The following is a 15,085-nucleotide window of genomic DNA, read 5'->3' as shown; positions in this document are numbered from 1 at the left end:
ATTGTGAACGTAATTACCGAAAAAAATATATTTATCGAATAATTTAAAATGAGTAGCCATCCTCAGATTATTCCTCATCGAGTTCGAGTTCAGATTCTGGCTCAGAATGGAGAGGTGTACCAAATATGTAATATTTCCACTGTAAATTCGGGTTGGTCAAGAAATTGCTCAAAGGCAATGAGCCCAGACGTGAACATAGGTTTTTATACACAGAGATAGATAAATATATCATTTTATTATTATTCTAGATAAAAATTAAACCAAACATTTAATGTGTGATAAGAGAAATATTTATGGAGATAAAAAATAACCTAATGGTCTTCAACTATTTGTATAAGATATTATTTCATAGCATTTGATCAATAGTAAAACATACGAATTAATCTTATAATAAAAATATAAATTGGTTATTAAATAAAAGGCTGATATTTATATTCTGCATTTTCGAGGCATCTTTTCGGTATTGACTTCATACCAGATGTTTATGCTTGATTTTTGCTCGACCAGTCGTTCCAGCTTCCCTTGTACACTTTGGAACTGAAATAAAAAAAAAAATTCAACATTTTTTCATATTTGTGAAATAATTTTTGGTAATCTTTTAGGCGAAAGTGGCGAATGGCAGGCACAAAGTCTATGGAGGAGATGGTGACCGGATAACTCATCAAAATGAGAATTCGACACCTTTAAAAAGTCATTCAAAGTGATGAAACAAAAAGTAGGTTAGGTTAGTTTTTTTTCATCGATTTTAACGACTGTATCACTTTTTAAAGGTGTGTTGAATTGTCACGTTGTTGGGTTATCATGGAACCGATGGATATATTGTCCGCGCCACGTCTTCTGTGTATAATTTAAGCCATACAAAGTCTAAAGAGAAGACATGCATTCGTGCGACATTAGTTAGTTTGCGAGATAAAAAAATACATCATACATTCAGGCACCCAACAAAGTCACTTTTTCACTCTAAGAGTTCTTAATGTCAGGCAATCATACCTTAAGGTAAGCCTAAAAATTACACATGTATAAAAACCATCAATGTATATCACCCATAGTAAGAGCACAAGAGCAAAAATATACTGAAATATAGGACAACCTTTGCTTAAAGACACCACTTGTATACAGCGCCTCACGCATACAACAAACTGCCACTACGAACCATAGCAATAACTAATTTCTATTCCTTAAAAAAAAACATCACTGATGGCTATCACCAATGAGAAAAGATCTTATGAAATAGTACTTTATGCACTGCTTATAGAACTGTCTTGAACTTTCACTCTTTATTATTTTATTTATTTTTTACTATTAACAATGTATTTATTTATTAAATAATTAATCAATTTACAGTATAATAGTATTACAGAGTATAATCAATAATGTTAACTAAAATAATTCATACAATTAGTTATCACTGCTTTTGATTTTTTAATGTTCTTCTTCTCAGAACAGGTTACAACTAGTAAGGTAGTAATGTCAAATACCCTATAATATTAACGATACCTCCAACTTAAGACTTTTCCCGTATATTCTGATGGCAACAGGCTACACTAGCGCCTCCTAGAGGCATGAGTTGTGCGCATTGGTTTTCTTTAATGGATTTTATGTGAAATATGGTCTTTATATTACCTTAATAAATTAATGAAATCTATTTTTTTTTTAATTAATTTTATTTTATTACCCACATACGATTACTGTTTTTTTTTTTATTTTGCTTTTTTTGTTTGTACATACTAAATATTAAAAGGACTGTCAACTCTGTCTTTGATGGTTATAAAGGTAATAAAATACCTACTTATACAATGTGAGAAATTTTACAAAAAGATTTCAATATTTTTAATAATATTAATATATAAAAATATATCAACTCCTCAAGCTAAATTTTCGGTTTTGGGAAAAAGAGCTAGTACACGTCTTAGATGAATTAAAAGGGAAGATAGGGTACTGAGACAATGCACGTGGTTGCACAGAACTGGGTCCAGGGGACAAACTGGTGATTTACTACATTTAGTATCGCGCATAAGCCCGTCGGTCAGGCAAATTGACACCGCCTAACACAATCACGTCACTCTAGGCTCTTTTTTGTGAAAAAAAAATGCCTTTCTGTGCTTTTGAGATGTGCAGAAATCATTCTCGAGCAAAAACCAAATCTAATGGAGTTTCTTTCCATTCGAATGCACTCAAAAATCACTTATTATTTCAATAAATACAATTATTCATAATACTTTTTGAATAAATTTAAGTGAGACAGCGATAGCAGAAACACATAAGAGTATGAAGGATAACCTAGTGATAGTACGTCGTATTCTACTACTCTGCACGCTTGTTTGCTGGCCAAGAATGAGGGTAAAGGCGGCTCACTAACGGGCAAGTATATTCGCAGCGAGAAGTCTGAGCAAGACGTTGATACAAAAATACTCTGACGTCATGCTTGCCGCGGACACGCTCGCAACAGGTGTCGCGGGGAGGTAAGAGAAACAAAGGGTGTTCATAATAATATAGTCATTTCACCCATACACATATTCTTTGAAAGGCTATCTCTTTCTAATGCGTTACGTTCATTTAGCTATGTATGATGTTATTTGTAGCCATTTCATTTATTCACACAGATTCGTTGTGGCTATTCTTTTTTGGTGCATTTCGTTATTCAATTTAAATCTAGAAATAGGAACATGTCATATTTTTTGTTTGATTAGTATGAACAACTCATATGGTCTCATAGAAATCGTTGTGTCTCCTTTACCCTCATAGTTAGAAATATGAACAAAACGGTGTTAAAGAGAAAACGCTAAGGACGGGTTGTTTTTGAGAATTTGAACAATTCTTCAAATTTCAAGGTTAATTTTCAAGCTCTGTGAAAGATTTTTCCAAGTTCTGTTATTATTTCAGTTCTGTTAAGCAACTAGCCTATAATGAAATAATAACAGAACTTGAATAGAACTTTCACAGAACCCGAAAATGAACGTTGAAATTTGATGAATTGTTCAAATTCTCCGCCCTGAGCTTTATATTCCGATATAGGGGTTAGCCACAGAATAATTAAAATATACACCTCCATCAAAACAATGGTTCTGACCGCAATTTGAGAAAAATTTATGAAATTTTGTGTAATTTTACTAATTATTTTTATATGATGTGAGGCGGCTATACAAATACAAATACATTTGTACACTTGACTTTGACTGTCCAAATACATTTGTATATTGAAATATGTTTTTTTTTTGTTACCAGTAGTTAAGTGTTTAGACGAAAAAAACAAAAAGCAGGCCATTTTAAATTTTTTTTATGTTTTCAATATTTGAAAAATCATATGTTTATTTCTAATAATAAAATTTAAAAGTGAATCTCATCACATTTCAAAAAAAGTTTTTAGTTTTCGGATTGGTTCAGAAATAACACATTTATTTGGATTTTATTGAGAAGCAGAAATACAATGACTTTCTGACAGCTTCTTTAAGAAATATAACAGTCAATATGTCAGAGGCTTGAAGAGTTGTCATATGTCAATTTATTTAATATGTTCGATTATTCAAAACACATACATGTTTTGAATAATCGATCAATGTTTCATCGTCATCAACATGAACACAGATTGCTACACGGAACTAACCTTGATTAACTAACCCATTTGTATAATTATATATTCATGGTATAATCCACTTTTACCTAATCAATAACACTTAAGTTACTAGGATTACAAAACTCATATTATATTTCACCAACGTTTTTTGGCATCTACCTTTTTGAACATTTAAAAAATATTTACAAATAATAATAAAAATACAAATTAGAAAGCGCAAAACACCACCAAGTACTAAATAAATTCAATTTGACGCCATTGAAAGGAATGTCAACGTCAATATTCTACATTAGTGGTAATGGTTGTTGATATTGCCAATATTTTACTGGAATTGGACATATTATTAATATTATAGAGTATTTGGTAGTTTAAAGCGTACAATTAAATTTTATAGAAAATTAATTACGGTAACTTCTAATATTGTTGTTATCTTTTTTTGTATGAAAATGTAAAAATAATATTTCAATAAATGCCGATTTATCGGCACTGAACTGAGAGTTTGTTGTAACCTTTCATTTTCTAACTGCAAATGGCGTGAACCGTCGCTTGTTTGGTTCGTCCCTTTCCTATGATTTGTGGTTCGGCTCGGCTTCGGCTAGCAAGTGTGTATGCAGCATTAGATGCATCATTAATGAGAAGGAGGGAGAGGTTACGATGGAGCCAGCTGGTATGCCTAGTACTTACTTAGTGAATCCAAGTTGGATGGCTGCTTCCATGGCCTTGGTGGCGCGCCCTCCAATCTTGCAAGAGAAAACTACCTCGGAGTCTTTGCTTGGCAAGTCTCGGCCATACTTCTTTTTGAACTCGTCGTTGCTTTGGATTTGAAGTGAATTAGCCAGGTCACCCACTTGAAAGGAATAAAACATTATTTATATTATTGAATCACACAAAAATGTAGGATGTTATAGGAAAAAATGAGAAAATAATTTTGCACAGGTACCTACCCAATTATATTGTTTTATATTTACCTCGACACAGGCTAGTCCTAGTGAGGTTAATAATTAAAATGTAAACAAACAATAAATAAATAAATAAAAATATATAAGGGAAAAAATAATTTTGCACAGGCACCCAATTATTTTCTTTTATAAATTAAATATTATTTAGTTAGAAAGATTATGAAAAATACTTTTGTGCCTTTTATGCCTATTATAAAGATAGCGACTTGAAGATTTGAAAACTTTTTGTTAAAAAAAAACAACTGGCACAAATTCGATGTTGAAAACGGGTAAAAATCTGTAATGGTGATTTACAGCCCACGACCTGCGAACCGACTTTGTGCAATCCCCGGGACTATTTGGCTTTAAGAATAAATAAATAAATAAAATTGTGGTTTTTCATAAAAAAAATTTAATCCCTATTCCATGTCCTACATTTATTTATAAACACAAAATTTGAAAAACCATTTTGCACCCCAGGAAATACAAAAAAGCCTGAAATGAGAAAAGCTGAATTTTTAATTGCGTGAAAACCGCTCAAGAGGCCCAAATGGAACCAGTGAGGCTATGATATCCCCAATTGGGGTATATTGTGAGGCTGAATGTAGTGGGGAGAAGAAGGTGATGGGAAAGAGGAAGGTGGAGAAGTACTTATTCTCTATGTGACCTGCGAACACTTGAAAAATATTAAGTGGAAAAAGTGAGTGGAACAATGCCAGTAACCATAATTTTGAAGCAATAAGATGGTTGTTAAAACATATTTTTATTGCATTACCATTTTAATGTCATTACCCCTTCCTCAAAAATGCGGTTTTATTGTAATTTTATGGCTTTTGATGTATTGCAGCTGGCCAATAAAATAATATTCTAATTTGAAGAGACTTAACAGTTAATTCGAATGGAAACAAAATATTCTAAAGCTATATTACACAGTAATATCGATCCTAGAAAGTAAAAATGGCTAAAGCACCAAGACCAAACAGCTATATGACTCATCATCCATTTATCCTTTCCAGCGTCGATACAATGTTTGGATAAATATTGAAATTGTCAAAATAAGAATCCATTTCCATTGATTACAAGCATAAAGATGGCTGCCAATCATGGAAAAATAAATTAAAAAACATGTTATTTTACAAGAAATGAGATTGATAAAAATGACAGCATGCATCCTCCCATAGAGTGGAAAGGTTTTGAGTTTAAGTCTTGGCTGCAACTTAATCTTTTTTATATTCCATAAGTTTTTCTAATTCATATTGTTTGAATATTATTAACCTTTTCAACGAAATCTATTCCATCACACGGCCCGAAGTGATGCAGTGGACATGTTTAGTGAAACTTCATGGATCACACAATATGCAACATCGGCATAAGGGCATAGCTGCCAATGGATCACATTACCAAAGTACCTAAAAAAAACCCTTGACTCTCCTATCTTTTAGGTATGATGTCCTTGTTCTACCGGTATTACAATGAAAGATGCTCCAAGGAAATAGCGTCATTGATCCCTTCAGTACTGGTGCATAGTCGGGAAACATGCCAAACAAGCGCCCAACATATATATACGGTTGACATTTGTCACATGAGAACGGATCGTTTATACAACTTGTTCGCTCGGCTGTGGAACAATTTGCCGGCCTCTAAATTAAAACAGTATTTAATTTAGCTAATTTTCAAATTCTAAAAAAATTGTGGCGGCGATACAAGTACCAATATACTTGTGAGTGAAATGAAATGCGGCACTCACTTGGAATATTGATGCTGGAAGGAATGACTCCAGTCTCTTTCAATTCATCTGGTTCTCTCACATCGATAAGGAGGACTTCAGGCTTGTCCTTGTAGGTGACAACATCTTCATAGGTGACTACACGATCCATCGCTGTATCGGAAAAGTTTCTAGCCGATGCAAAATTACACCTTGAAATTGGTAAACTGCTGTGGAATCTTGCTATGACGATATCTGAAATGAGAAGAAAATAGTTTAATGTAATATTACAAATAATCCCTTCAATATTTTCCAGAGAGAATTTTCAGCAGATCACAAGTAAATAACTGTTCCCTTCATTTGAGTACTATAACTATCAGAGTTTTAACGTAATAAAAATATGGTACACTAACATAATTTTTAGAGATTGAAGACAACACACGTCATCACACTGTCAGAACGGAAATCATTCTTAACACAATATGAATGTGTTTTTGTGGGGAGGGTTTATTTTACCACCACCCTGGCTCGATCAATACAAAATTAATGTGTCCATTCCATACAACTATTATTATTTGATTGGTAGGTACTAGGAAAATCAATACTGAAGGAATTTGTGAGTCAAAACTACTTTGAAAATTATGAATGCTTGGTGGACTCTCCGGTACATCATAAAAAGGAACTCGAGTGAAAAATATTGTGGCTTAAAAAAAGTTATATTCATATGGATCAACAAACGCTAATTCTGAATATATAAGTTTTGTTATAAATAATTATATGTAGAATTAATAAATCGTCATTTGAAAACGATTAAAACTGTAAGACACCTAAACGGCCTGTGATTGATCTTACACGGCTACCTCAAAGGGTCGGTCGCCTGCATGCGTTAGAATTACCATTAACGGTTACCATTGTGGTATACAAATTATTTCAAAATAATTCATGTTTTTGGAAATCGTGTTAAATATGTAAATTGGGATTTGTTCATTTCATACCGACCCGACTGGGACCTTACTGTTAACCGACAAAAACGAGGTACGTATGATGTCACATGTACCCTGTCAGATTTCGATCCTTTTGGCAGGTTTTGAAAAATGCAAACTTTTAAAATTATTTTAACTATGAAATCGAAATTTGTAAAAAACAAAATACTGGTATTTAAGTTAGAATGTGAGCCTTCGTAAAAATTAAAAACTTTAGACAGGAATTCCTTATTTATACATTTTTTGTGCATGACGGGATTCGAACCCACTACCTCTGGATTTGTGGTGGAGGATCTTTACAAATCGACCACGGAGGTCTGTGATAGAGGAGATTTCTGTAACATTATCCAAGTCTAATCCATCAGTCATAAGTTCCGTAACTTGCAGAATACCTCAGTCTTTTTGACATAGTCAACTTTATCAAAAAATGAGGAGGGTCTAAGAACGAAATGAATCCAAAATATATTACCATCAAAATCTTGCTGGAAGATCAATTCAGGAATAATTATTATCAGATAACATCTAAGGTTTATCTGGGCAACTTATCTGATAAACGTTATACAAATACACGGTACTCTCATATCATGAGAGTAATACTAAATATAATGTCTTTACTATTCATTATCTAGTGAATTGTTTTATCATAAGATATTATGACGTAAAAATTAGTGCAGGACTGTAAGAAAATAATAATCGACTTACTGTTTATCGGCGGCAGGTTAGATTTACAACAAGCGGAACGATTCACATTCAAAACTAGCCTCACCAAGCGCGGAATTCGCTGAATGAACATAACTACCACAGAATGATAAGATATATTAAAAATTATTATTTGTGAAACCGGTTTTCGTTTTGACGGATCCTAAAAATGGGTGAAAATCCACTATTGGGCAAATACAATCCGCATTAAAAAAAGTTTTATAATTGTCATAAATATAATTTATAATTACATGCATTCGAAAGAACATAAATTGAATAACGTTACACTATTATTTGATGATTTTTAAATTATTTTTTTTTATATAAAGTTTTTTTATATCACCTACATATAAAAAAGGGTGATATAAAATTATGAAAAAAAAACCGCAAAGGCAAAGCCTGTGCATGGGTATATAATAATATTTTTGATTAAATTTCTACGATTTAATTGAGAGGACGTTTTAAAATTAAACATAAAATTGGTACATCTTAAGATTAAGACAAACAATAATATTTCACTAATATTATGACAGGGCACGATGCATTTCAAAATATTCTCATCCTAAAAATCAAATTAAATATTATGCTACGTATAAATAGGACAAAACTCATTTTAAATAAAGACAAACGTTCCCAAGTTACGAATTACCTGCCAATATTTAAAATCACGTACTACTATCACACTAAAAGAAAATGTTGCTTGGGTCTCGATGGAGGACTTAGCCAGCCGAGGAATTGAACTCACGGCGATTGGGTAACCCGAAACGTTTCCAACTCAGCTCGTAATTCATATGTAAATAATATTTTAACATTTACGTGTCTGTAACTGGTAAACTCATCCAGTAATCATTCAGTGCTGCCAGTAAATTTGATAAATAATCCCGAATTATTATGAGGACGTTTGAAAGTTATCGTAATAGAGTAGGTAAGTAAAATAACAGTAAAGTCAAATGCTTAAATCAATGCATTATAATATTATTATACGTGAGATCTTGACTAACCCTGCAAATAAATTAATGGAAATATTGCTGGAAATTTCTACCTGGCAACCAGTTTCATAATCCATGCGTATTAGCGTTATTACTGACGGTCTCCGTCAGGGCCGGCCCTATGCGGGCGCAATTGGAGCACTCCGCTCCGGGCACCGAATTGTCAAGGCGCCAAGACGCTGATAATACTAACCCCTAACACTCCTAACACATCGCCTATGAGATTATTTTTCACGGAAGCTGCGCTACACAGAAATACAAACATCCGAATATTATTGATTACAGTGATCACCTACCTAGGCCTACTGGTTTTGGCAAGGGGCTTAAAATTTTGACTCATGCCAGGCGATTGGTGATTGGCTTAATCCGAAGGTTGCGGGTTCAAATCCCGGCATGCGCACGTAAATTTATTAAAAAAAAACTCTTAAAAAAAATAAACATAAAATGATATCATGTGCATCCTCAAAACAACTCTGGGGCGGCAGTAATCAACTCCCGAATATAGTCTATGAATATTGTACGCCGTAGGTAAAGTAAGTACTTGATTGTATTCTCAATATAACCATTAAATAATCTAAGATGGTAAATGTTATTATTTTCGTACAAAAATATTTTTTTATATAAGTACATATATTATTTTATCATTAAACTTTTTTAGCTGAAAACTACTTTAAAACATTTGGAATTTTGTAAAAATTATTTATCTTTTTTACTTGTCAATCAGAAGAATCACCTCCCGAACTTTGTGCTCGATAGGTACCCACGGACACTTTGTATAATATAAGGTTAAAAAAAACCTATGTATAGATTGTTTTTTAACAGCTGGTAATACTATTTTCTGAAAAGTGAAGCCATTTGATTGGTGGATAAGAAGCGATTTTTAAATGTTTAAGGCGGTAAAATTCAAACCAAATTCATGCAATAAGTTTCTTAGTAGAATCTTATGATACTGATACTGGTTTCAAGATTTAGTAAATTATTTCAAATTAGACTCTTTCGGAACGGTCTAGTTATTAATAAATTACTCTCTGATTGAAACTCGTTTCGCAAGTTTCGATGTTTTTTTATTGCAAGATGAAGTTTATACTATTTTCCACTTATTCCGCAGCTCTACGAGTTTCATGAAAATTTAAAAAATCAAATTTCTATAGCATCGTAAAGTTATTGTCAGGAAATTAATAGAGGTTTTGTAATTAAAACGCTTTCCTAAATATTATAACGCCATTAAATGGCCTATAATCTACGAACAGTACTTGAAAATTTTGTGATACTATTACTACCTTCTCAATCATATAAAATTATGTTTTGAAAGGTATATAAAAAAATAGATATGATTTAGTTCGCAAAAGTTTCCTAAAGGTGCATTCCATTATATATCTACCTACTTACTAATACAGCCTATTATTAATTATTTACTGTGCGTTTAACCACCATTTTAAAATCATATACAGTTATTTAGCAACTTGGCTTCAAGGTCATTTTTTTGGTAATTTCGACGACTCCCAGCATTCGAACAAGCACGAAGCACAACTCCAAATGGATTCACACATCGCGATCGCTATCGTCTATTTTATATCAATTTGTTGCAGTATTTGTTCCCCTTTCGTCAAAGGTACGCAGATTTTTTGTTATTTTAAGAGTTTAAATTTGTTTTTGAACGTAAAGGTGTTGTATCAGATTTAGAATGCTACTTACAATGTAATAATATGTACGGTTAATGCAAATCGGAAAATGTCTACGTGCTCCAAGTCATCATAAATATTTCAATGTCAATATTTTTTATTCAGTGTGTAAAATTATAAATAATAAATTATTGCTCGTTCTTAGTTTTATCTCATATTTAAATCATACTGGATATTTTTAGAAACGTTGGTTCAGTAAGTTATTTCACTAAACTTGTAAAATTCATCATTTCAAAGTCAAGTTCTGCGAAAGTTTTGTCATTATTTAAGTTCTGTGAAACCAAGGGCGCATGATGGAATAATAATAGAACTTTAATATTAACTTTGAAATTTGATGAATTGTTCAAGTTCAGTGAAACGAATGAACCTAAAAGAAAAAAATGTACACACAGAGGTATTTAGGTACTTACTTAATTGTTTTTATCGTATGGCAGCATCCAGCATCCTAAAATAAAAATACCCTATTCACCGCTTTTTATTTCGTGTTCGTGAGCTCGGGGACAGAAAAATATAAATAGCTTAATAGTATTATGTTCGTTTTAAGAAAAAAATGGAATATCTTCAAATGTAAGGGATATTTTGCATACTACATCAAACATGAATCAAAACGTAAGGTTTTTTTTAAAATACAAATTTATAACCTGTATTATGTTAATACCAGAACGAAAAGCCGACGCTTCTTTTAGATAATCATTATTTAGTGTAATAACCATACTAACGTAACTAAATAATAACTTCACCATTTTGTTTTGTTATTCAAAGCCAAACTTTATTAGAGTTAGATTTTTTTATGTTCCCTTCAAGTCATATTAATTTCAAATAAGTACGTACCCGAGTACCTACCTATAGCAATCTTCATGACTTATCACGAGAACTCTAAATTGATACCATGAACTGTCAGCTGTTTTGTAGATAACTATTATCTGACCTTTTTAAATACGTCTATTTAAATTTAACTTTTGTTTTCGGTAATAAATTAATGCAAATCTTAGAAGCGGTATTAACCCACTTCCCGACATCAGATCAAGCTGAAACTCGGCTCATTGTCGATGAACATGAACATTCTATTAGCTTATGGTGGCAATCACGTAGACGCATTTCAGTAGTTAATATACGAAATAAATGTCGCTCCTACCCGATCTGTATTTGGCAAGGTAGGTAGAGTTGTCGACTCCGATTAAATTAGAGATTACTATTTTTTTTTCAACTAATGTAGTTCTAAAAGACTTTTAAAAATAGATAACAAGCCATAAAATAACTTGACTTTTTACAATTATTTTACATGACGCCAACGGGACGTATCTTTTATCAGGAGATTTTTCAATGTGGATGAGTGTTTCAGGCTAATAATTATTGCTTGTAAAATAATTGTTACCCTTTGTGCTATGCATAAAAAATCTTGTCTTAAACATTAGTTTACCAAAAAAATAATAATTTGACTTTTTACGTTTTTTTTAGAGATAAAATATATACTCTGACCCAAATTAAAAAAAAATACAACATGAAACTCGACGAGATATATAATATCTCGGTACCTACCTATATACTCTATGAAAAAAAAATCTAAATACACACATTAGGTAATCATATAATATCAATTTTAATTCCAAACCTGTACGAAAAATTAACAATTTATTAGTCATCAAAATATTTTTAAAAAAATGCCGCTGGGCAGACTAGTAGCTAAAATACTACGTAAGTTCTTACGAATAAACTGGTTTCTTACTTAATTATATCCGGGTAGGTAGGTACTTATGAGCTAAGTAGCTGGCAAACAGATTCTTAATCAAATTAATATAGGTTTTTAATTATTGAAGACAATATTAGCGATTCGCGAAAATTTAAAACAGAAAAATCAGAAAAAGATAGGTCACATCTAGGACACGAACCCAGGACCATTGCCTGGCTAATTCTAATATTGTTTTCAATAAATAAATATTGCAATTTGAAGTTTTACTCATTATCTCATTATGGTATTCCAAAAAATTAAATAGGTTTTATTTACTTCGATTAATGAAATACTTTATTTATTGATTAGCATTTAGGCAAAGCATCGTTTTATTTTTGATCATTTGGAGTATCACATTTTATTTCGATTATGCCCTGTGCCCTAAGCAAGCCACAGTAATACTTCTATGAGAATTCCGTTTCTGGACCGTTCCATACAAAAGATAATGATAACAATGATAATAATGATTTATTGTCTTCTTTTCTTAGTAACATATAGAGATAATGATATCCTCACTGGGATTTCCCGTGCTGAGGATTTCATTTACATATTATAATTTAATTATAAGAAATTAATATTACAACAAAGTAACATATGAATTTAATTATAAAAATTTATCAAGTAGTATAATTTTTTTTTTAATAATTTTAAAATAAGTAAGATAGTGTTTTTTGTATAGTTCAGTTTACTAGATAGAATAAATATTACAAAATTTGAAAGAGACAAAAATAAAATAACTGACAAATCGAAACAGTATACACGGTGTTCGGAAACTTGTAGTAGAAGCTGAACACTGGTGAATATAGATCACATGTAGACGACATAGATTTACCAGATTCTATCACACTGAAAACAAACAAAAAACTGTTTTTTTCGATCTGAGCATTTCGGCAATTAAGGGGTTAAAAAATCTTTGTGACTGGGTTACGATTGGACTCATTTTAAAATACAGCTGATATTTAACCCTTAGCGTCCTTTTTTTATCAAAATAAATTCAACTTAATATCGATTTATTCGAAAAAGTAAGCACAAATCAAAAAAAATGCACAGCAAAATCCATTCCAATGTGATGTAGACTAACCAGTTTCCTGCTTGTACTACGAGTTTCCGAACACATTTGTGTATACACGTGTATCAGAACGTATCCCAAAGGCTTTAACCAGTGAGTCCTGAGAATATTTGGAGAAAAAGACCCCCTCGAGATGTCAGAAAACACAAAACATTAACATATGCCAATTTATACAGTTTCAGGAATGGATCGTATCTCGCTGTACGATGAAGTAGCGAAAGTAAAAGAGACTCCAGGTGTTTACCTGATTGATATCAGAGAATCCAAAGAGATTGAAGAAACCGGACTGATACCTGGAAGCATTCATGTGCCAAGTAGGCTAATACATCAATATTGTTATTTTTCTTTTTTATCCCCGTCAAGGGGGTATATAAGAGGGGGAGAGTTCAGGGGGTTCAAACCCCCTTCGGCCTCAGTATTGCGTAGGAAAAAAAGAGAACATTACTCGTGGATTATATTCCTGGAAAATACTACAATATTATTTGATCATTCCTTTTAACCCCTATCCCTCTCTCTTGTCCCCTCCCCCCAAAATGCTATACTCTGCTACTCCCTTTAAAGTCCCGGAATAATCCTTTAATGTCCCTTTGAAAACAGATAATTATGCAAACCTTTTGACTCAAACAATACAAAGGGGATTGTATAAATACTTCCGATAGCTTGAAAAGGTTTTCTAGATGCGAGACCTGTAAAAACAACAGCTTTTCCTCAAAACATATATTTTTTTATAATTATTTTTCAGTGAATCTCGTAGTGACCGAGTTGACGCAACAAAGCTCGGAAAATTTTCTGAAAAAATATGGAGTTAAAATTCCGGATCTAAACTCCCCTATCATTTTGACATGCAGATCTGGTCGTCGTGCAGAGATTTCCTTGGATGAGTTGGAAAAAGTTGGATTCACCAAGTTAGTACTGAATCAAATAATATTATTTAAAACATAATGTGTGTAAGTCTCCAATTCGTTGATAACAAAAAAATGAATTAGAAGATAATACAAATAAAGCTAAACCTAACATGAAACAGAAAAATAAAAAGATATCCTTTTTTTTTCTTCTGCGTCTTATTATATTTCATGGTTCTTTTAGATTTATTAGTATTTTCTTCATCTTCAATGATATATTACATTGATGGGTAAATAAAAAATTAAAACTTTTTTTTCAGTGGTAAATATTACGCTGGAAGTTGGTTGGAGTGGGAACAAAAACAAGGAATCAAATAAAAAGTATTTTTGATTAATTGCATCGAATTCCCAAAATGGCCCCGGAAGGAAATCGATGCCAAAACTTTCGATCTTGATTTATTGCAGCCAAATAAATATGAGATTGGGGAATTTTAATGTCATCTTTTTTTTTTTGATTACCTGTAACCTAATTATATGATATTTATATTCCTCTTACTAATAAAGGTGTTTAAATTTTACAATACTGATAAACATCCATGTATTATACATTAATGCAGAGGTTCCCAAAGTAGGTGCCGGGGCACCCTGGGGTGCCACGGAGAGAGATCAGGGGTGCCGCGAAGCGCCCCTGATGTATCTACTAAAATTAAAATTGACACTAATACAAAAAAAATATGGAATGGAAAATCACCCGCGTGGCCGGTCCGTGCTCTGGGTACGGATTGGATGGGAGGCACAGAGTTACTACGCAAGAAAAAGAAAATCTAATTGACCTCTCGAGCGACACAGACTTAAAACAAAATACGCAATGAGTA

At 32.3% G+C, this 15,085-nt stretch overlaps 2 protein-coding genes across 3 annotated transcripts; one reads left to right on the top strand and one right to left on the bottom strand.

The window, feature by feature from the left end:
• Window positions 1-267: 267 nt before the first annotated feature.
• LOC149423173 (rhodanese domain-containing protein CG4456-like) lies at window positions 268-8,063 on the bottom strand. Its single transcript, XM_089632898.1, has 4 exons — window positions 7,903-8,063; window positions 6,260-6,472; window positions 4,259-4,421; window positions 268-537 (listed from the first exon to the last, which is right to left on the bottom strand). The coding sequence occupies exons 1-4, from the start codon at window positions 7,991-7,993 to the stop codon at window positions 483-485; spliced, it is 522 nt and encodes a 173-aa protein (XP_089489024.1). The 5' UTR covers window positions 7,994-8,063; the 3' UTR covers window positions 268-482.
• A 2,312-nt stretch (window positions 8,064-10,375) lies between these two features.
• LOC149423172 (rhodanese domain-containing protein CG4456-like) lies at window positions 10,376-14,705 on the top strand. Of its 2 annotated transcripts, none has more exons than XM_089632896.1 (4): window positions 10,376-10,500; window positions 13,545-13,682; window positions 14,111-14,273; window positions 14,531-14,705. In XM_089632896.1, exons 1-4 carry the CDS (start codon window positions 10,425-10,427, stop codon window positions 14,586-14,588), a joined length of 435 nt encoding a protein of 144 aa, XP_089489022.1. In that variant the 5' UTR covers window positions 10,376-10,424; the 3' UTR covers window positions 14,589-14,705. The 2 variants fall into 2 exon arrangements, with proteins under 2 accessions (XP_089489022.1, XP_089489021.1); XM_089632895.1 differs by lacking the exon at window positions 10,376-10,500 and adding an exon at window positions 11,035-11,179.
• The last annotated feature ends 380 nt before the right edge of the window (window positions 14,706-15,085 follow it).

This window comes from Hesperophylax consimilis, chromosome 6 (genome assembly GCF_061612785.1).
Source record: "Hesperophylax consimilis isolate HC1 chromosome 6, BYU_Hcon_1.0, whole genome shotgun sequence".
Taxonomy (NCBI): Eukaryota; Metazoa; Arthropoda; class Insecta; order Trichoptera; family Limnephilidae; genus Hesperophylax; species Hesperophylax consimilis.
This window is presented reverse-complemented; position numbering and strand designations above follow the sequence as displayed.

Coding starts and splice junctions, on each gene's coding strand:
- LOC149423173 (XM_089632898.1), bottom strand. CDS start 7,993: ATGTTCATTCAGCGAATTCCGCGCTTGGTGAGGCTAGTTTTGAATGTG. Junction 6,473..7,902: donor TAACCTGCCGCCGATAAACA/GTAAGTCGATTA, acceptor TTCTCATTTCAG/ATATCGTCATAGCAAGATTC. Junction 4,422..6,259: donor TTCCAGCATCAATATTCCAA/GTGAGTGCCGCA, acceptor ATTCCTTTCAAG/TGGGTGACCTGGCTAATTCA.
- LOC149423172 (XM_089632895.1), top strand. CDS start 11,101: ATGTTCGTTTTAAGAAAAAAATGGAATATCTTCAAATGTAAGGGATAT. Junction 13,683..14,110: donor TGGAAGCATTCATGTGCCAA/GTAGGCTAATAC, acceptor ATTATTTTTCAG/TGAATCTCGTAGTGACCGAG. Junction 14,274..14,530: donor GAAAAAGTTGGATTCACCAA/GTTAGTACTGAA, acceptor CTTTTTTTTCAG/TGGTAAATATTACGCTGGAA.